The 21,333-nt window shown below is 43.6% G+C and overlaps 2 protein-coding genes and 1 pseudogene across 3 annotated transcripts; 2 read left to right on the forward strand and 1 right to left on the reverse strand.

Moving 5' to 3' along the window:
* The first annotated feature begins 1,226 nt into the window (after positions 1–1,226).
* LOC123234156 lies at positions 1,227–10,322 on the forward strand (annotated as a pseudogene).
* On the forward strand, positions 7,808–21,243 carry APEX1 (apurinic/apyrimidinic endodeoxyribonuclease 1). Of its 2 annotated transcripts, XM_044665291.1 has the most exons (12): positions 7,808–8,321; positions 8,435–8,466; positions 8,727–8,837; positions 9,337–9,411; positions 10,105–10,214; positions 10,367–10,453; positions 18,356–18,444; positions 18,865–19,161; positions 19,496–19,632; positions 19,868–20,049; positions 20,289–20,481; positions 20,607–21,243. In XM_044665291.1, the coding sequence occupies exons 9-12, from the start codon at positions 19,563–19,565 to the stop codon at positions 21,122–21,124; spliced, it is 963 nt and encodes a 320-aa protein (XP_044521226.1). In that variant the 5' UTR covers positions 7,808–8,321; positions 8,435–8,466; positions 8,727–8,837; positions 9,337–9,411; positions 10,105–10,214; positions 10,367–10,453; positions 18,356–18,444; positions 18,865–19,161; positions 19,496–19,562; the 3' UTR covers positions 21,125–21,243. The 2 variants fall into 2 exon arrangements, with proteins under 2 accessions (XP_044521226.1, XP_044521224.1); XM_044665289.1 differs by lacking the exon at positions 8,727–8,837.
* On the reverse strand, positions 11,945–18,836 carry LOC123238008 (O-sialoglycoprotein endopeptidase). The gene is made up of 11 exons (XM_044665288.1): positions 18,426–18,836; positions 17,367–17,486; positions 17,072–17,247; positions 14,667–14,762; positions 14,422–14,471; positions 14,192–14,270; positions 13,915–13,980; positions 13,698–13,788; positions 13,360–13,435; positions 13,126–13,224; positions 11,945–12,145 (listed from the first exon to the last, which is right to left on the reverse strand). The coding sequence occupies exons 1-11, from the start codon at positions 18,538–18,540 to the stop codon at positions 12,106–12,108; spliced, it is 1,008 nt and encodes a 335-aa protein (XP_044521223.1). The 5' UTR covers positions 18,541–18,836; the 3' UTR covers positions 11,945–12,105.
* Positions 21,244–21,333: the final 90 nt, after the last annotated feature.

Below are 21,333 nucleotides of genomic sequence, written 5' to 3' on the forward strand. Positions count from 1 at the left end.
TGAGAATTCCCAAATCTCACCTTCACATGTCTAGACCTCTCTAACTCCATTCTTCTTCCTTATACCCAATAAGATACAAGTTCCTTAAAAAACCCTCATTTCACACCCACTTCAGTCCTATTAATCTCCTACCCTCCTTTTTAACCCTGTTTCCCCACTTAAATTCCTGTTCTCACTGGAGGATCCTTCCCTTATCCTCTCCAAGAGATAATGAATTCTTTTCTCCTAAATGAAGCTGATTGTAGACAATGACACCCAGAGGACCCCTGAGCAAAGCCAACTCCTGGTTCAGAGGGGTGGGTATATGCCTTCTCAGGTTGAGGAACCAGTGGCTAACTTCTTATCTGAAGAACTGAGAGAGGAACCTAAACAGAAAGATGAAGGGCAGGAAAGTGCTGAAACTGGTGACCAAGCTAACAAGGACCCCATATGCTTTGGTTGGGTCATGGGAGTCATGATAAGGGGCTGGAGAAGGCAGTGTAGGGAATGAAGAGGACTGAAGAAACATGGAGGGGATAAAAAAAAAAGCAATGGGCTGCAGGAAATTTGGGATCAAGAGGAGCAAGATGGCCTATAGGGAAATTGCCAGACTGGACCTGGGAGATAAATTCTTGGGAGAAGATTATTCATCTATCACTGGGATTTTCTCCCCCTAAGAAGCAATGCATGCTCAACATTTGGAGTGTCATCCTCTTCCTTTGACTATCTTGGATCACAGCCCAGAATGGCATAGGTATGAATCAACAGAAGGACTTCGACAGAGTAAAAGAGATACAGTTAAGAGGAAAGGGTGTCTGGGTATTCGAATCCAGAGATATTAATTAAGACTCTCCCAGGACTCACGTGGGCCATAATTTTCCTTTCCACCTTGGTCACCACCATCACTGGCTTGTCCATCTCAGCCATTTCCACCAATGGCAAAGTCAAACCTGGTAAGTTTGATCTCCTCTTCCTCCTTCTTCCATTCTCTCCTCCCCATAGCCAATCCCTCCTCTCATCTGTGGATCTGCCAATTCCACTGAAGATAGTAATCTAAATTCAACTCTGGACAGCCCATACCAGCCCAACTTCTTTCCTACCATCCCTAGATTTGGGGAGGAGTTGCTTCTTGGTTCCTGACCAATCTTTTCTTCACTCTGTCACTAGGAGGCACTTACTTCTTAATCTCTTGAAGTCTGAGTCCAGAGCTTGGAGGCTCCATTGGCCTCATCTTCACCTTTGCAAGTGTTGTGGCTGTGGCTATGCATACAGTGGGCTTTGCTGAGACTTTCTGTGACCTTCTCTGGGTATGGCCCCCAATCCCACTCCCTCCCATCTCCTACTCCTGACCTGTTTTTCCAGAAGTGCATCTCTCCTTGACAGAGAACATCCTGGGCTTCTTCTCCTGGGGTGCCCTGACTTTCCCTATTTCAAGGACTGCCTGTGAACCTCTCCATGCCTTTCCTCTCTTTTCCCATTCCTGCCCATCCTAGGAACATGGAATGCAGCTTTAGCAGATCGAGCTAGAGAACCAATTGAGGATCGAGGGTGTTATGACTGTGATAGTCTTGCTAGCTGTCTCACTGGCTGGAATGGAATGGGAGTCCAAGGCAGGCACACTAGGACTTATTGGAGTAGGATTCAGAGAACAGGATGGGAGATGCAAGAGCTGAGGGGAAAGCCCATAGGTGAATGCAGAAAGAGCTAGGCTTAAAATGGGGGCACTTCTTAAAAAAGAAGGAAATTTAGAGAATCTAGAACAGGGGTCGGTAACCTTTTTGGCCGTGAGAGCCATAAATGCCACATTTTTAAAAATGTGATTTCGTGAGAGCCATACAGTGCTCACAGTGTGCGCTCCTGTAACAGCACCTGAAAAAAAAATGGATTTTATGGCTCCTGTAGAAAGAGCCATATCTGACCCTCAAAAGAGCCAGATATGGCTCAAGAGCCATACGTTGCCGACCCCTGATCTAAAAAGAATAGTAAATACAGAGCCTTGGGGAAATAAAATGGAGACTTCTAAACAAGAGACCTGTGGTGGAAGGAGGTAGGACATCTCTCCATAGTCTTAAGGCTGATCTCTTTCCAGCGGGAGGGAACCCATTAAATCTCAGGAATTCTTCTGACCAGTATCCTTAAAGCCTGATGTTTGTCAATGTGAGGTCTTATTAGAGGGACACTGAATGAAGAAGAGTTATAATGGAATTTAAATGAAGCTGTTTATTGGGGGGAAGCAAAAGTATTGCTTACCTCATCCTAACATTTCTGACCTCTTTTTATATACTTCCTTTTGTCACGATCTTCCAGGCCCAAATTATTTTTTTCTTCTTTATTATCCTCTCTTTCATCAATTATTTCATTGGGACTCTGTTTCCTGCAAACCCCACCCAATAAGCTACCAGCTTCTTTGGGTACCAAGGTAAGGTGAAAAGGAAGGGGACTAGGAGATATGAAGGAAGAGAAATGCTTACAGGGTTGTTCAGTCCTCCTGGTTTGAAGTAAATCACTAGAACTAAGCTGGGTTAGAGGAAAACAGTACTAGAGGCCATTAGGTGGTAGTGGATAACTTGCTGGGCCTAGAGTCAGGAAGACCTGAATTTGAATCCTGCCTTAAACATTTGCTATCTGTGTGACCCTGGACACTTAACTTCCCTTCCTTTAATTTCTTCATTTGTAAGATGAAAGGGTTGGACTCCATGACCTCTAAGGTCCCTTCCAATCCTAAATCTATGAGTCTGTGACTTATTAGGTGAAGGGATGCCAAAGGATACTGGGCTAAAGTTTTCCTTATAGCCTTATTCCTGCTTTTCCCTGGCCTTCTCTCTAAGGAACATTTTCCTAGGCAATCTTGTCCCACAATATCGAGGTCCAGAAGGCAGCTTCTTTGGAATGTTTTCCATCTTTTTCCCTTCAGCCACAGGGATCTTGGCTGGAGCTAATATCTCTGGGTACCTCAAAGTGAGCTGGGGCCTAGGAAAGATAGTGAGAACTCTGTGTGTGTGTGTGTGTGTGTGTGTGTGTGTGTGTGTGTGTGAAAGAGAGAGAGAGAGAGAGAGAGAGAGAGAGAGAGAGAGAGAGAGAGAAATGTAATCCATTTTCTCTTCTTACTTTCCTTTTGCTTCCAGGACCCAACCATGGCCATCACCAAAGGGACCCTACTTGCCATCTTTTGGACTATCCTTTCTTACCTGAGCATCACAGCTACTATTGGTAAGAACCTCCTCACTTATCTCTCCTCCAGAAATGCCTGATCCTTATTTGGTTCAGTCTCTGAGAGGAAACAAAGAGGCTGGAATGAAGAGGATGTAATGAACAGAAGTATAATGAGCAGAACTACTGATTACTCAGTCAATGAATGTATATTCATATCTGTCAACTAATTATTGATTTTCATATAATCTTACAGTGTTCTTTGGTGACTAAAATGCAGACACACTGAGGCTGCGCCATCTGGGCAGTAATATTGAAAAAGAAATTCCTGTTCTGGGAGTAGCTTGGATCTTGTTGTATCTAGTCTGCACTGCTGCCCTTAGATAGGGACCCCTTCCTGGGAAGGGATCTGTATCCTCAGCTTCCTTCTCAGGCTCCTGTGTGCTTCAAGATGCTTCAGGGAACACAACAGATATGAATGTGGGGAACAAGAGCTATTTGGGACTAGAGTGTCCATATGGCTGGGACTTCAGTAACTGTCGGGAGCTTGGCTCCTGTACCTATGAATTGTCTAACCACTATCAGGTGAATGAGAGGAGGTAAAGAGATGCTCAGCTGAGGATACAATTCTAAGATAGGTGAGTAACAGCAGTTCTTCTGGTCCAAGGACTTTGGGGAAAGCCAAGAAGAGGAGGGGATAAGGAGAGAATGATTGGTTAAGAACTTCAATTTCTATTCCTGACCAATCTCATTTCTCTAAACTATGAGCCTGGTGTCTGCCTTCAGTCTTCTGATGTCTGCTGGAATCTTCAGTGCTACCCTCTCTTCTGCTCTCTCCTGCTTTATCTCTGCTCCCAAAGTCTTCCAGGTCAGTCAGCACTTTGGAAAGGCCAAGAAAAATGGGAAATGTGTGACTGATGGGGTCAGTCAGGTAGGGACCAGCTGTTGGCACACTTTAGGGATGTGCCTCCCTGCTACAGTGTTCTTGAGTTGGAGCTGTGACTCAGAGACAAAGGGTCAAATTAAAGATGCAGAAAAAGGATAAGGGTAAAGATGGCTCCAGATGACTGTTCCTTAAAACAAAACAATACCAAAAACCTGAGGCCCTTATGTATGCAGGATTAATCAATAAATGAATGACTTCACCAGGACTGAGACAGAATTGGTGAGATTTCTCTTCCCCATAAACTCCACAGACTTCTTGTCCCCTCAAAGCTGCCCAGGAAATTCACTCTATTCTGATTTACCTGTCTGAAAATGTTTAGTCCTTCCCTCCCACCACTGGTGTGAGGTAAATGTTTAACAATCAGCTCTCCAAAAACTTTTTAAAAAATGTACAATGTGACACACAAATTTAATCTTATTATTAACATTTTCTGTATGACTTTCTTAAGTCTAGAAAAATCAAAGAAACAATCTATTAAGCCCAGCATTTGCCAGTTTCAAAGGTATAAATGTTCACATTGAAAATTTAATAGTAAGCTCTCAGGAACTTATAGGAACCTGTACTAGTATACCATTGGCTCCTACTCTTCTATCATATTCCTTTAAAATGCCTCTTGGCCTAGAGTCCTGTACATCCTTGGCACTCTGATTCCCTAGCCTCTCTATAACACCTCCCCCATGCCATGAACTGGTCTTTGCTTTTCTCCTTTTCTAAACACTGAAAAAGAAGGAGGCATGAGTGTTCTGTTTTCCTCACCATCTGGGGCCCCCAGTCCAGGCTCTTGCTAAACCACTCTTTCAGTGTCTGTGCCAGGACAAGCTGTATCTTCTTCTTTGGCTTCTTTGGGAAGGGATATGGCAAGAACAATGAGCCACTGCATGGGTACTTGCTCACCTTCATCGTTGCTGTAGGCTTTATTCTCATTGGTAAACATTTCTCCTCATCCTATCAAGGCTCCAGATATTGCTTTGTTCCCCCTTCTATGTAGCTTATTCCTCTCACATGCTTCCCTTCCACAAGGGATCCACAAGATTATTTTCTTAAATGCTAGGGAACTGGAGAAAAGGGCAATAGGGGTAGTGGATGAGGAAGGGACTGTGCAAAGCACTTTAATAATATTATCTGATTTGAAGGAAGGAGTATAAATCCTGGAGAACTTGATGGAGGAATGTGTAATTCCTGTGTCCCTCATTTCGGATGCTCTCACTACATTTTCTCATTTCTTCCTTAAAGCTAAGCTGAATGCTATTGCTCTTATCATCTCCAACTTCTTCCTCTGTTCCTATGGCCCTTGTCAACTTCAGTTGCTTCCATGCTTCACTCACCCACTTACCTGGTAACTACAAGGGCAGGCTTGGGAATCTCTTTGACTGGGGAAAGAATTTGGGAGGTGGACATTGAGAGGAGGGTAGTGGGAAAAGAACCAGAAGCCAATGGGTAGTCAGTGGTTGGAATGGAAACTTGGAGTCTGAGGAATGGTTGGGGATTAAAGGTGAGGGACAGCTTATGATCTCCTTTCTGGCCCAGGTTGGCACCCCTCTTTCCATGGTATGTTCCTTGGCTATCCCTTCTGGGCTTCCTGCTCTGCCTGTTCATCATGTTTCTCCTCACCTGGTGGGCAGCACTGATAGCTGTATTACTCATTCTTCTTCTGCTACTGTACAGCTTCTACAAGAAGCCTGGTAAGGAAGGGTGTGGAGAGAGGTAGGAGTGGAAGAGAGCATGAACCAAGAGAGGAGAAGAGCAGAGGGTACTCCCAGTATAGGACACCCCCCCCCGAACTGTGCGTGTATGTGTGTGTGTGTGTGTGTGTGTGTGTGTGTGTGTGTGTGTGTGTGCTAAAGTGGGGTTGGACGACCAAATCTAGTTAGCTGTCTACATTTGTAAAAACCTTTCTTAGCTTGAGGGCCTGAAGGACAAAAACTGGCAGGTATTTTTGGCCTGGAACCATAGTTTGCCAAGCCCGGGGCCAGAGAGAAGTAGCATCTGAGCCTCCCCCTCCTTAGGAGTGAGAGACCTTGGAAGCAGCTGGGTAGCTCAATGGATTGAGAGCCAGACCTAGAGAGAGGAGGTCCCAGGTTAAAATTTGGCCTCAAGATACTTCCTAGCTGGATGATCCTGGGCAAGACACTTAACCCCCTTTACCTAACCCTTACTGCTCTTCTGCCTTGGAACCAATACACAGTATTGATTCCAAGATGGAAGGTAAGGATTTAAAAAAAGGAAAAAAAAAAAAGAGCGAGAGACCTTACTGCCTTCCTTGGCATTGCTGTTCTAGTTCCCCTGCTTCATCCTATATCGGTTAGTTCTCTGACCATTTAACCCATATTCATAGATGTGAATTGGGGTTCCTCAGTCCAGGCTAGCACCTACCACATGGCTCTGACCTACTCAGTAAGCCTGACCAGTGATCACGTCAAGAACTTTCGGTGAGATACTCCTTGACCAGGCAGAGGTACTAAATTGTAGAGAATCTGTGGGGGAGAAAAGGGGAGATAACAGAGTAGGGAATTATCAGGGAGAGAAAGACTCTAGTAGGAGTAATCCATGACCATTTAATAACAGAGGGAAAGGGGAAAGGATGAGGGAAGACAGAGGACACCAGGATTCCAAGCCTTATCTTAACCTGTTTTAAGAGTAGGGATGAGCTCTAGAGAAAGATGGATGTGGGTCAAAGCATACTGTCTTTCCCATCCATGTATTTATGGTGTTTAGTTTGGGGTTTGGGGTTAGTATGGTTTTTCAACAATGATCAATATGTAAGTGTGTTTTGCATTAAAATTTTTAAAATAAGGGTAAGGAAGAGTCCTTAGGTTTCTCTCCACATCTTTCTAAAGTTAACCATGGATAGAAGAAATAGCTGATTAGTTATCTTAATGCCATTCCTGCTGTCCTTTCTTCAGCCTTCAGTGTTTGGTGCTGACTGGACCACTCAGTCAAAGACTAGTACTGGTGGATTTTGTGGGTGCTTTTACCAAGAATATCAGATTTATGATCCGTGGTGTTGTGAGGAAGATTAGGTAGTAATTAATTAAGTATTAAGGATGTACCTAGCAGGAAGGTTGGAGCATTCCAAGATGGAATGAAGGAGCAGGAAGGTGCTTGTGCTCTGAGAGAGACTCCATTAGGAGTTGGCACAAACTGTTGTTAGCCCTGGGAGATCTCAGAGTAAAGGACACCCTACATCCTGATTTCCCTGGGATCCTGAGTGGTGGTGATTTCAAACAAATGGACAAGAACTACAGAGCAGCACCAAGAAGAGGAGAAGTTTGGGATCTGGTGGACAGCATCTCAAGCACACTCTCTACTTGGGTACCTTGGCTTTTGACATCCTGAGATCATCTGTGGATTACTGTGAGAAACCCCAAAGCCACCCTCAGCCCTTAGATGTGCTAGTCAAGCCTGGCAGGAACCAGATCTGATGCAGCCTCCCAGAGACTCCATTACTGCTCCTTTGGCCCTGTCTGCTTAGATCACTAAGATTAGAGTAGAGAAGTCCTCCCCTTACCCTGTGGTTTTGCCCTTTAGGTTTTAAGTATAGAAATCCCTTTCCCACCTTTTAGTTAAACATAATTAAACCTGTTAAAACCTTTTACCTTGCCTGCTGGTTTCTAGACTCTGGCCTAGGGAAAGCTGAGTGACAGTTGAGGCCAACTGCCATTCCTGTGTTAATCCAGTGAATTCTGGTCTCCCCATCCTGGTCCAGTCTCTCCTACTACCCAGAGTGTGTACCCACAACCATTTAGATTTATTGTAACATCCCTGGTGCCCTCCATTATCTATTTTCACAGTAGGAATGTAGTCTTGGTAAGTGGAAACATGGGGAGATTAGAAATACTGCCTAAAAGGTGTCAAGAGCACTGGGAGTGGGGGCGAGGGAGGGAGGAAGGAAGGTAAGTTTGATCATATAACTTGGGAAAACTTAGGTGGAAATTTATTGTTTTTATTATTATTTTTGTTATTATTATAATTGGTATTTTTTAAAGGTCAGGGTATAACAATAACTTTGTTTCTAGGGAAACAAGACAAATATTTGTCATCTGAGCTCAGGTCAGTGGGGATTGGGATAGATTAAAATCAGGAAACCTCCTGACCTCTAATCTCTGCTGGCCCCTTGGGAGACTCATTCATTCAGGCATTCAGGATTCAGAGGACCATGTGAAGTGGTTCAATATATGGAAGATTCGTTCCTTTTACATAGCTATCTCTTCACCAGAGCTTCAGGCTGGGACAGAGTCTCATGCAGGTGAGTGCTAAGGACCAAAACTCTCACCTATTTGTATACCTACCATCTCTCTCATCCCCACCATACTGCCTCCCACATTCCTTCATCCATCTTTTTATTACCTCTTCTCCTAGGTCTCAGGTCTGGGCAGGCTGAAGTCTTATGGGTTAGTATTGGGATGTAAGCATGATTGGCAGGAGATGTCCACACTAAGTGGGCATCATACAGTGAGTGTGGGAGGAAGGGGTCCCAACTATACACCCTCCATTCAGTGTGGTGGGAAGGGAGAGATGGGACTTGGAGACAGGAAATAGTAGAGGATGTGATCATGGTGATCCTCCAGGCCAATGAAAAGGTGGTGACCCCAGGGAAGGGTGATCCCTTCAGGTCCTATCCCCTCAGTAATTACTTCTCCTTCCCCATTAGTGATGCTTTTGATTACAACTATGGAGTCTGCCTTCTGAGAATACTAGGGGGACTGAGTGTGACTCCTCGTCGCCGAGTCCATGATAAATTGGGGAGGTCAGGGATTGGAAGGTGAGAGATAAGTAATTAAGGGATTAGATATGGAATAAAAAGAGTATATTCTGGGTAGCACAATGAGCAGGACTCAGGGTGGAAAGGAACCAGATACTAGGATTCAAACAAAGTGGATTTGTTACCGTATCTTCAGTCTGTCTATATATTAGGCTTTCCTAGGACTGATTTTGGGGGAGGGAAAGGAAATTTTAAGTGCACTTGTTGGAAACTCAGGTGGGAGAGATTTGGGTCAAGTGACTTGGGGTATAACTAAGGCTTAGTATGGTCAGGAAGTACAGTCTCTGAATTTGCTTTGAAGTTCTTCCAAATTCTACGGCCCACACATTCTTATCTCTCCAACCCATACTTGGGAGTCGCCCAAACAGTACACAGAAACACTCCTTCATTTTAGGGAATCTGGCTATTCATAAGTATAGGAGTGGGGTGGGGAAGAAAAAGTTTAGGGAGGTGACCAAGATCTTTTTCTTCTGCTCTCCTCTACCTGCCCTTCCACCAGTGAATCTCGTGTTTTTGGACTCTGAAGGAACAGATGCCTTGGAGAAAGGGGAAGGGGCCACTAAATACAGAGAAGGTAATAAGGTAGAGGGAATAGCAGTGGGCAAGGAGAAGGGAACTTATACAAGAAGGAGATGCCAGGGTTAAAGAAGGGGAAAAATATACAATTGTGACTCCATAATCCACTAGGATAGAAAGTGTAGGGGGTGTCTTTCCCAGAAAGTTAATTCCTTTGGGAGAAAGGGAAATCCATGGGGCTGGATTGAGGGTAATCAATCAGTTGGGGGGGGTAGTCTCAGTTTCTCCCCACCTGCCCCCTTTTGGGCAGCACCACTAGACCAGCAGTCCTGAACCCTGTTCCAGTCCAAGTAGGGCAACTGGACAGTGGACATATACTGGCTGAGTGATGATGGAGGTAGGGATCCTAGGACCCTCATTCCACCCCCCTAATTCCTACCTCCTTGGGAGGGTGATTCTGAGAATGAGATGAGCTAGTCAAAGGGAAGTACAGAAATAAGTTTTCTGTCTGATGAGCTCAGCCCTTAAAATCCAAAGACAGGTCTAGGAGTTTCAGAGGGGGATTCCCAATGACAGGAAACAAAGCTAGTCTCATTTCTTACATTGCTTCCCAGACCAATCTCTTCTCTATCTTAGATCCCCTTCACATTTTATCTTTTATCCAACTTCCCTCATTTCTATTCTATATTGGAGTTGGAAGGATGTGCTGTGGAGAAAAGGGGTAACTGTCTATCCTCCTCTTTCTTTACAGGGTTGACAGTACTGATCCCCTACTTGCTGACTCACTGGAAGAAGTGGACTAAATGCCCTTTTCATGTTTTTGTGAGCAGCCCTCCCGGATGCCTAGAGGAGAAGCACAGAGTGAGCAAGGCACAAGGGAGACGTGAAGATGGCTCAGGGTCAGGGGCTAGCTCTAGACCTTCACTGTATGACTGGAAGTATATAACAACAGGAGTGGTAGTGAGTTAAAGCTATTCATACAATATACTCTCCATTATCTCCCCTTCTGCTAGGATCCACTCTCTCCTCAGCAGATTCCATCTAGGCTTCCAGGAGGTGGAAGTGCTTCCTGAACTCACAGGCAAACCAAAGGAGAAAAGGTGAGGACCACCCCCACTACTCTACTGTATTTTCTTTCTTGCCGTACCTTCTTTCACACAACTGAGAGGCTTAACCTGCCATAATCAGATGGCCCACAACTTAACCAGAGCTGCTGAGTAGGAAGACAGAGGTTGAGATGCTCAAACAGGGTTTTAAAAAACATGACTAAAGCACCAGGGACTAACCAGAGGGAAACAGAGTAGCTTTTAATGTTCAATGGGATGGTTAGGGCTGAGTTGACTGAAGTGGGAGAGGTACAAGATTAGTGAAACAGTGCAAAGAACAAAACACTGATGCTCTGTGGTCCTGGGAAGTCTGTGGGATGGCAATGACTACATTTGCTTTGGGCTAGGCCTGAGCTTTCTTTGCATCTGTAGTCAAAATGCATTTGAAGACCTGGTGGCCTCACAATGGCTACAGGAGTCACCATTAGAGGGAGAGCTGGACTCAATCCCCGATATCAATTCTGCTTCTCTAGGGAGCATATCTGAGCAGGAGTTGCAGGCTAATCAAAGGAAGTAGGGTCCAAGAGTTAATCAGCATGGTTGTAACACAGTGACCAGCTCATCCCTGACCCATTTACGTCTCCCCTCCTTGCAGTCTGAATGTCAGATGTGTCTTCTTGAAGTCCTGCAGCAATATTCCCAGAAGGCTGCCCTTATTATGAATTTAGGAAGACCCCCAAATAGCAAAGGAAATAGATTCCAGGACCCAGGGTGGGGAATCCCTAATCACCAAGGAAGCCTGAATATGTAGTCTTACTTTTTGACACTCCATATCACAATAAGAGCCTGCCTGTGGCCCCAAGATCAGTCTGTCCTGGGGCTCTGTACATGGCACGGCTGGAGATGTTGTCTTGGGGCTTAGCTGCCCCCATAGTCTTTATCTGTGGAAACCAACAGGACACACTTACTCTATACTGCCAGTGACAGCTGCAGACAAAGGAGGGAAGAGAAGGCCCAGGGAACTACAGGGCCCCAGCTACAGGATTTTTGAATTTCCAGTGAAGCCTTGGGCAAAGGCTCAGCTCTCCATAAAGTAGGGGCTCTCCTTTCCCTCCCAAGCACCCAAATAGGGTATATAACACTAAAAAGGGGTTCCCTCTTCCAGACATCCCCTACCTCAAAAGTAATAAAAAAATTTTTTTAACTATTTAGGGCCAATATGCAGTGATGACATCCTCACTCTCCACTTACACAGTTGGCTCCGTTCCTCCCAAATAGGACTTCAATAAATGTTTGTTGAACATGTCTTCAGAAATATCCAGGAAAGGCAGTTTAATCTCCCTCAGTTCTCAGATTTACATACAACCATGTTTATTGCTAAATTTGTGTCAAACCATCTTTTTTTGCATTTTCAATTCATTTCCTTTCTCATCTTGAAGAAGTTGACCATCACCTTTTCTAGTCAACACTTTTATTTAGTGCACCTCTTTGTACCCGGCATGGGACAATTCACTTGGGTTCTAAAAAATCCATGTGAGCAACAGGCACAGAAAAAAACGAACATGTTTTATTGCTCAATCATGAAGCTCAGCTTTCTAGAAAAGATAGTGGGGAACATACTCTGAAACCAATTATGTGGCCAGAAAACAGGAAAATTCCACAGATTTTTCTTGGTGTCACCCCCAAGTGAACTTCTCCTCACTGGGTCAGTTCCTCCAAGTCACCTCAACTTCATCAGTCCGGTACCTATGGAGGAAGATGATAGATAAAAGAACAGGGAAATTAAGTGAAAATCAGTCTCTTTAGGATTCTGTGTAAATGGAATTAGCTCTAGCCCATTCATAGTAAAAACTCTACTTACCCAGAGATGATATCATCCCCACTTTCCTTAGTGGGAGGGGAGATGAGTTACCCACATGTGACAATAAGTAACAAATCAAGAACAAGGAGGCTGCCATGTGTCCACTTGAATTAGAGGTGGACCCACAGGAAGTGATGAGAGACACTATCTCTTCAAGTATGTTGGTTACTTCCTGTTGAGGCAGTTCCTGCTTTGAACTTGGTGCTGAAGGTTCTTGGCTGAGACCTCTGACTGCTTCCACTCTGAATTGTCACGTGGGTAAGTTAGGCTGACTTCCTAGGCCTACCTTGGCGTTTTCCAAGCTCTACCTTAAGTAGGCTTATAGCCTCTCTGATTGCTATGGTCTTGTGGCTTGTAGTTTAGTTTAATTAGCTTTTTAACCTTCTCTCTCTGTCCAGGCCTCTGCAGGCCTGAACTAGTCCCTCCCTCTCTCTATTTCCCTACCTTTTACCTTCCTAATTGCAAATAAACTACCTTAAACCCGATCCTGACTTGGATCTATTTTAATTATGGAATCAATCTGAATTGTGGATTCTTGGCAGCCACACTTTTAAATATATATATATCTTTATAATATCTAAAATCTCCCTCTTACAATTCTTCCCAGACAAAATTCTGACAACCTTCCTTTCTTTTTCGCTTTAGTTTTTAAAAAAATTATTTCCTATACACCATAACTTTATCTTGAAACCACCCCTGTAACAAAGAGAAAGAATTAAGTAAACACATCCACTACAAAAACCCATGTCTGATAATGTACACAAATATTAGCCCCCTGTTTCACTCATCAAAGGATATGAAACTGTATTTAAGATCCTTGTGTGTATATTGAAGGGGGTGAGGATGAGGTGGTAGAGAATCTCACCTCTGAGTGATCCCAGAATCACTGAGTGCTGTTCTATGTCCAGACTGGAACATCTCCCAGCCAGCCTGAGCAATCATGGCTCCATTGTCAATGCAAAATCTGCAGGTAAAGAGGGAAATACATTAGTCCTTGAGAATAAAGGAATGAGATCTCAGTCCTATAGTTCATTGGCTAGAATGAGTGACTCTTGGAAAAGACAGGAAGTAGACAGGAGAGAAAAAGGAAGCATTTTACCTCTCATCAGTGGCAAAGAGTTGAGCACCACGTTCTTCACACATTGTCCCCATCATCTCCTGTAACCTCATATTACCTAAATTAGTGATGGGAGTCAGGTTAGTTTCTCTGACCAATAAATCCCAGCTTTACCCTTCTTATAGGTCTAATTCAGAGGAATAGGGGAAGGTTCCTTTCAAAAGGAAGGCTTCAAGGTAGGCTAAAGAGTAGAATATTAATGTACTTCCCACCCTTGCTCCCACCAGACTAAAGGAGCTCTGGAATTCTGTATTATCTATATTATACTGGAATAGGAGGAATATGTATAAAAATGTGTGTGTGACATTGATGATACATACATCCCACACCTCCTACAATGAGGACTTCTTGGGAGCCACAATGTGCCATGGCCCGCTCTGTGATTTCCACTAACATTGCAAACACAGTTTCCTGGATTGGGAGTGGGAAGGGGAGAACAAAAGGATGCAACATGTGAGAATCATTCCAACTCAATCCTGCCCTACGCACAAGATTTCCTCAATGTCAATACTCTACCACTGCCCCTTCCCCTAGTACCTGAAGAGAAAAACACAGATCTTCTGGGGTACATTCATTTGTAGCCAGCATTCGATGAGCTGCTTCCTAGGAAAGCATACAAATCTAAAGGTAGCATGTGATAGGTAATAAGGATAGAGACTAGTCTATGATCTGAACCAGAGGATTAATACCTATTTTCCTAAAACTCAAGTTGTCTTTAGGATGAGGTTTAGAAGCCAACATTTCTGGAATCCACAACCACTGTTCCAGTTACTATAATGGAGGGGTGATCCAGGCCTTCACTACTCACACTTACCTCAATATAAGATAGGATCCCTGAGAATGAGACATCCATTCCCTTCACAGTGTATGGTAATTCCACAAGTTTTTGGCCTCTGTATTGAAGAGTACAAAGGGCATCAGGCTCAGGGAATAAGACTTCTCTGACCAAGCACATTCATATGTGCAGGTCTAAAGTCTTACCAGTCTCCCTTTTCTGACATTCCCTATACTATTTAATATTATTCCCACTCTATAACCCCTCACCTCTTTGCCATCTGTTCAATGTTGTAGCCAGGGCTGGGATCGTTGGAGATCTAATAGGGAAGAAAACAGGAAAGCAGTGAGGTGAGAGGGGATTAAACTAGATGTACAAGCCTAGGTTGCTCATTACTTCTTTAGTGATCTTTCTACTGTAAGATCAGTTTGCTTAGAACCTATGTCCTCCCCTCATCCATGAAAGCCTAGTGGGCACTATCATATGTTATAGATCATGAGCCTCTTATTCTTACCTTTAGAACTCGGGCAAATCGATCCAGACAATTACCAACAGCAATGTCGATGGTTTCCCCAAAGATTCGGTAGCGATGCTCTGAGTATGAAATCACCTAAAGGAGGTAGGGGTGTCCATGAATCCCTGAGTGTGGGGAGGACATTACAATCAATAAATATAGTAACTAAGACTTCTAAGAAAAAATGGGGAAGAAATAGTGTCTCTAGGTGTTTTTTTTTTTAATTCTCTATTCCTAACATAGGAAATAGTCTAGGGAAGCCAAAAATAGACAGTCCATAAAGAGCTAAAAACAGACATCTAGTTTGCTGACATTCATCTAGCCTGTGAAATTCCTATATATCCTTTGGGAATATATGTTTTGAGGACATGGTCCTGTCAGTCCAACTTGTAAGAGACTATCCTACATGAATGTAGGAAAGAGTCCTGTAGAAGCTACTCAAAAGGCCAGGACTAGTTTAAGTACACACTATGGACTGAGCTGAGGAATCTGGAAAATAGGAAATACTTCCCTGATTGACATTCATTTTTAATCCAATATAGTCTACTTATGAGCATCCAGTCAACAGAGAACCCTAATACATGAATAGTTGTCCCAGTGAGGTACAGATGAAGAATGTCTCTTCCTGTGAACTACTGCTGGGGCCCTTCCATTGAAGCTACAGGCTCTGTCCTATTCATGTTGGCAACACTTGCTTCCTCCACCCCAAATCTCAGTCACAGATTTCTTACCTCTCCCATACTACCAGTAGCAAAAAGATACTGACAAGGAATAAGGTACAGAAAAGCAAAACTTATTTTGCCACAGTAAGACCCTTGCTGTCAACCATTCAACTTTAACCTGAGTCCTGATTCCCTCTCAGACTTGTTAGAAGTAAATAATCGATGGGATATTGAACCCCAAACTCTTATTGATAAGTTGTTATAAGTAACTAAAGTCGTCAGGGTTAATCTATTTGCAGGCGGTGGATGGAAGACCAGAAGCAGTTTAATCCAACTGTAATTTATTATGGAGAAGCGGTATTGATAGGAAAACAGGAGGTAGGAAATAGGACAGGAATAAGATAGGAAATCTCTTAACCTAACACTAAGATTTCTAAATAAAAAACCCCCACCAACTGGCTACTTTCTTTGCAGCTTCTTTGTGTCCACCAAGGTGGACCTTCTTAAACTATTCTCAACTATCTTATAATATTTTCTATCTAACTAAACCTATTCTAATTTATAAAATCTTTTTTAACCTTCTTCAATTAATATAAATAATCAAACTGTTAGAATAAAGGTCAGAATATCCTAGCTGAGAGAAACTGACATAGGGCCTTCTTCCAAGTTAAAGAGAATAGACAGAGCCTCTCTCTCTGGCAGCTTCTTTACCCACAGGAACTGGGGAGGAAAACCTGCTCAGTGAATAACATTCTCTTTCTCAATTCACAACTCTCAAAGTAATATATAATCTTCTATTAACTCCAAACGCCGCCAACTGTGAGAGTGAGAGAGCTCAAAACAGATACCCCTATTCCCTGAGACTGCCAGAGAAACATGGAGTCCAGGATTCTTTTTTCACTGGGTTTTATGCTTTTCCCTTAAAAGGCAGGAAGCCAGCTCTCTGTTCTTCCCTTTTAAAGGGAACAGCTTAAAAGTCACAAACCCTTTCTCTGACCTAAAACCCTTGGTCTTAATGAGACAAGGTAAACTAGATAAAATCCTTATCATAACAGACTTTATATATTACTGTTTTGAGATTGTGCATATTGTAATTATATTGTCTCTAAATCTCATAATACCAGGCTTTCTTAGCCATTTTTGTGTAGAAGATTCTTTGATAATCTACTAAAGCCTATTCACAAAAATGCTTTTAAATACACAAAATGAAATAATTGGGATTAATGAGGAAACAAATAATATTGAAGTATAATTATCAAAATAAGATATACAAAAGAAATCACTTCAGGAACTACATACAATAAGGATGATTAAAATGGAAAAAAAACTATTGGGTCCAACTTTTCACAAGATCACTAATGCTATTGTATTTTTTAACCCTGCTTTGGTGAATATTCTTAGCTCTAGTTTTCTGGAATTTGGTAAACAAACTTATGTTTCCCTTTTCCAAAAACTCTGGACTTTGATCATGATCTTTTTCAGCCTTCATCTTGCTAGATTAAGTTTTAAACTTTATAATTTATTCAAGTACCACCTTATTCTGTGATCATTTTAATGGAATTTCCCAGAACTTTTTAGTAACCTGTTATATATTTAAAAAAAAAAAAAAAAAAGGTTGCTGATGTGACCTTAGTAGTTCAAAGATAGATATGCATCCCTGTTTTGTACAATTCTGTTCCTGCTACTCACTTTAAAATGACACTGCCTAGAGTCTTGGCGCAATGAGTGATATTTCCCCATTACCTGAGTATTTCCACCGCTGACATAGAGTACAGTTGGGCTGGTGGCTCCAGTGATAAGGCGTCCCATCTCAATATGGCCTACACAATGATTCACAGCCACCAATGGCTTATTCCACAACTGTGCCACAGTTCGGGCAACAATTGCCACTGAGACTAGTGGGGCACCCATTCCAGGGCCTGAAGTGGAGGAGAAATAGGGATTAGTGATCTACAAAGACTAGTCCACAAAGTTAGAGCTTTGAAATTGGACAAGTCTCAGTCCATTCCTAATCTGAAAGTCACTTTTCCACACTTACCCTTGGTAAAGGCAACACAATCAATATCCTTAGAGTTGAGCCCAGCTTCAGAAAGTGCTTCATGCAGCAGGTCCAGTACACAAGCTCGGTGGTGTCTTGCAGTGTCTCCCGGAAGGAATCCTAGTAAAGGGTTGAGTATAAGGGTCAGAAGTGAAAGGCCTTCTAATTTTTAAAATTATTTTTTTCTTTTACATGTTTATTTTTTTTTACCAATTACATATAATAACAAATTTCCACATAAGTTTCCCAAAGTTATATGATCCAAATTGTCTCCCTCCCTTCTCCCTTCCCTTCCCACTCCCAGACCTTGCAAGCAATTCAGTCTGGGTAAAGGCCTTTTTAAAGACAAATTTCCTAGAAATTCACAGTTCAGGGAACTAAGAGTAGATACCACTGCTATGAGAAACATGCCAGCAATAATAGAAAAAACACACATTAAAAGTCAAAAGACCTCTATGAGTCCTAGTACTAACAGTTGTTAGTTCATTCGATCACAGATTTAGTTGGAGGTAGTCTAATATCCTTTTGTTACAACTGAGAAAGTTAGGGCCCACCGGGGTTAAATGTCTTGCTCAAGATCAATTGCATAAACCCCTGTTTTCTGTATCCAAATCCAATTCCCTTTGGCTTGTTGACCAGAGTCCTAGAATGAGGTTCAAAATCTCTCTTATCTAAGAGATCATGGGTGAGTCACTCAATCTCTCAGAGCTTCAGCTTCCACATCTATAAAAATGGGAACATTGCGATGCTACAATCATTCACCTGGAAATATTCAAAGAGAATAATAGCTGTGATGCACTTAGCTGACTTTTAAGGAGATATTATCGACTTTGATGTATGGTTATGGATAAATCACCTCATTTCTTTGAGTCTCAATTTTCTTTATCGGTAAAACAGGGATGTTCATAGCTGTGTTCCCAAGTCAGAGGTCATAAAACAAATCTGCAATCACCTAACTGTGAATTATCTTTACGGTTGCTACTCTCCAGGTTCTTCAGAGACCGAGAAGGGTTAGGAATGGCAGGGGTACACTCCGCCCCAACTCCCCAATTTACTGACCGGTGCCTGGAGGAGTGAGGTAGGTCCGCCGCGGGTTTGCCAGCACCGATCCATCTCTCACGATGCCCACGCCGATCTTGTTGGCGCTGCCCTCAAAACCAAGCACCGTGGGCATGGTTGGAATTGTGGGGTCAGAGGTCACGGAGGTCCATGGAGGTCCCCCCTCACCGCACGCCCCACCGACAGAGCCGCCTCGGCTGGGAGAGTGGTCTCAGAACGCAGAGGGGGCCTACCGGAACGAGACTAGAGTAAGAGAGACGCTGCCTGCGAACTCAGCCATTAACGGCGGAGTTCCTTTGCTCCCGCCCCCGTCGCTATAGCGACCGGTCCAAAGACACCCCCCCCACCACCATCTCTCGTAACCTGTGTCATGTGGGGTCTGCCCTAGCTACTGCCGGTGAGGGTAATTCGGCGTCTTTTTCTCTGACCTATCACCAAGGCACTGCGTCTCCTCTACGCCCTCCTGCACTCTTCTTGCCCTTCTCTTCATTCGACGGTCTTTAGTTGCTGCTTGAAGAATGGAGTCGAATGTAAGGCACTAAGATAGACAGCCCCCAAGTTGAGAGGACCTCCCAGGAGATACGTATTCGAGTCACATGGAGGGGCGGGCTCGACGCAACCCGACTCAACCTATCCCCGCCGGTTCCTTAACGCGGAAGTCCAAGATCCCGGACCGTGTGACCAAGACCAACTAACCCACGTGGGAGAATCGCGCCTTCTGCTCTTTGTGTTTGGGGTAGGAAAGATTTTCTTTTTTCTAAGTCGAGTTCACCTCGGGGTATATCCTCGGAGCTCCTGGCTTTAGGCGGTATTTTAAAGGCAGCTGTAGAAGTGTCCGCAAGGCCGAGGAGGTGGTCCCAAGGATTTCTGTATGAAGTTGATAGGCTGGGGCTTGGGAAATTACAGAGGCTGGGAATCCTGGGATGTTTGGGAAGGAGGAAGGGAGAACGGAGGGAAGGAAAGGATTTCAAAAGCCGAATAACAAGGAGGGGAATCTATAGAGGAAGGCCCTTTCTTGCTTCCTCCGTCATCAAGCTTAAGCATCATTATCCTTATCCTTATGTCCACAGGGCCAGTATTCTCTTACGTTGGGCTACAGGGAGCTTGAGCCGAGGGGCGTTGTTCTGGGCCAGAAGGATGCCAAAGCGAGGGAAGAAGGAAGTATCAGTGAAGGATGGGATCAGTGAGGAGGAGTCAGAAACTAAAGGTAATTTGATGGTTTTCATTTGTTTATCCTCCCCAGGAGTCAGAGGCCTAAGTGGTGGGAGATTTTAGTTTACATTATCAGGTTTATGTGGATCTCCATAAATGGGAAACGGTGGCAGAGTAGGTTTCCATTGGGTGGGTCTCTTGGTCAGCTGGGTTTCATAGACCACTTGAGGGAAAAGTAGCCCCTATCCTTGAGAAACCTGTCTTTCTATTTCCAATAAAACACTTAACAGAGCCTGAGCCTAAGAAGACTAAGAAGGGTGCAAAAGAGAAGGATGCAGCTGGAGAAGGATCTGCCTTGTATGAGGACCCCCCAGACAAGAAAACCTCACCTAGTGGCAAATCTTCTACCCTCAAGATTTGTTCTTGGAATGTGGATGGGCTTCGGGCCTGGATCAAGAAAAAGGGTTTGGATGTGAGTATGGCTCTGAGAGAAAAAAAAAAACAACTTTTACTTTGGGGTTTCAAAATTACTGATTTGCTTTTGGGAATCTAGTCGTATGCTCAGTTTTAAGATGAAATATTTCCCCCTTAAAATGCCAATACCTATTCAGGGAAATTTAGGCTGTAGGATGAAATGAGTTGTGGGGGATGAAGTAAGACAAGCAGCTCCTTGCATTCCAACGTGACTTGTATTCCTTTCTTTTTGGACAGTGGGTAAAGGACGAAGCCCCTGACATCCTTTGCCTCCAAGAGACCAAATGTTCAGAGAGCAAGTTGCCACCTGAGCTTCAGGACTTGCCTGGTCTTACCTACCAGTACTGGTCATCACCCAACGATAAAGAAGGATACAGTGGTGTGGGTCTTCTTTCTCGCCAGTGCCCACTCAGTGTCACATATGGCATTGGTGAGTTTATTGCCCCTGACCCCTATGGCTTCCAAAGCCTGGGTGTGTTTAAACATTCTCCAACCTCACTTCCATTTTTTTTTAATGTTTTATTTCTATATGGGTTTGTTGTATCCATTCTGTAGGTGAAGAGGAGCATGATCAGGAGGGTCGGGTGATAGTGGCGGAGTTTGAGGCATTTGTGCTGGTGACAGCCTATGTGCCCAATGCAGGACGGGGACTGGTTCGTCTGGAATACCGACAACGATGGGATGAAGCATTTCGCAAGTTTTTGAAGGGGCTAAATGCCAAAAAGCCACTTGTGCTCTGTGGAGACCTCAATGTGGCCCATGAAGAGATTGACTTGCGTAACCCCAAAGGGAACAAGAAAAATGCTGGTTTTACTCCACAGGAAAGACAAGGTTTTGGGGAACTACTCCAGGCAGTGCCATTAACTGATAGTTTCCGTCATCTCTATCCAGAGGCCGCTTATGCTTACACTTTTTGGACCTACATGATGAATGCCAGAGCCAAGAATGTTGGCTGGCGGCTTGACTACTTTTTATTGTCCCAGGCCTTACTCCCTGCCCTGTGTGATAGTAAGATTCGGTCCAAAGCCCTAGGTAGTGACCATTGTCCCATCACCCTCTTGCTGGCATTGTAATTTGATTTAAACTAGGTTCTTAAGCTCCCAGAAATCCAAGACTGTTTCTTTAATTTTGAGAATGCTATCATTGACTAGTTTTTGAAATATCTCTGAGAATAAAGAACTGTAGAGGTCCAGCCTTGTTGTTTTTTATGTTCTATTCATAAGAAAGGGCTGGAATCTATTACCTCTTTTCCTCTCCCTACCCCCACTCAAAAAAGGTGACA

Source organism: Gracilinanus agilis, chromosome 2 (assembly GCF_016433145.1).
Source record: "Gracilinanus agilis isolate LMUSP501 chromosome 2, AgileGrace, whole genome shotgun sequence".
Taxonomy (NCBI): Eukaryota; Metazoa; Chordata; class Mammalia; order Didelphimorphia; family Didelphidae; genus Gracilinanus; species Gracilinanus agilis.

Bases quoted from the DNA above. Each gene is read 5' to 3' on its own strand.
- LOC123238008 (XM_044665288.1), bottom strand. From the start codon at position 18,540: ATGCCCACGGTGCTTGGTTTTGAGGGCAGCGCCAACAAGATCGGCGTG. The intron at 17,487-18,425 runs GTCAGTAAATTG...ACCCTTTACTAG, and splicing joins CCTCACTCCTCCAGGCACCG to GATTCCTTCCGGGAGACACT. The intron at 13,225-13,359 runs GTAAAATGCTTC...CTTTACCTGCAG, and splicing joins CTCTTTGCCACTGATGAGAG to ATTTTGCATTGACAATGGAG.
- APEX1 (XM_044665291.1), top strand. From the start codon at position 19,563: ATGCCAAAGCGAGGGAAGAAGGAAGTATCAGTGAAGGATGGGATCAGT. The intron at 20,050-20,288 runs GTGAGTATGGCT...CTTTTTGGACAG, and splicing joins TCAAGAAAAAGGGTTTGGAT to TGGGTAAAGGACGAAGCCCC. The intron at 20,482-20,606 runs GTGAGTTTATTG...TCCATTCTGTAG, and splicing joins CAGTGTCACATATGGCATTG to GTGAAGAGGAGCATGATCAG.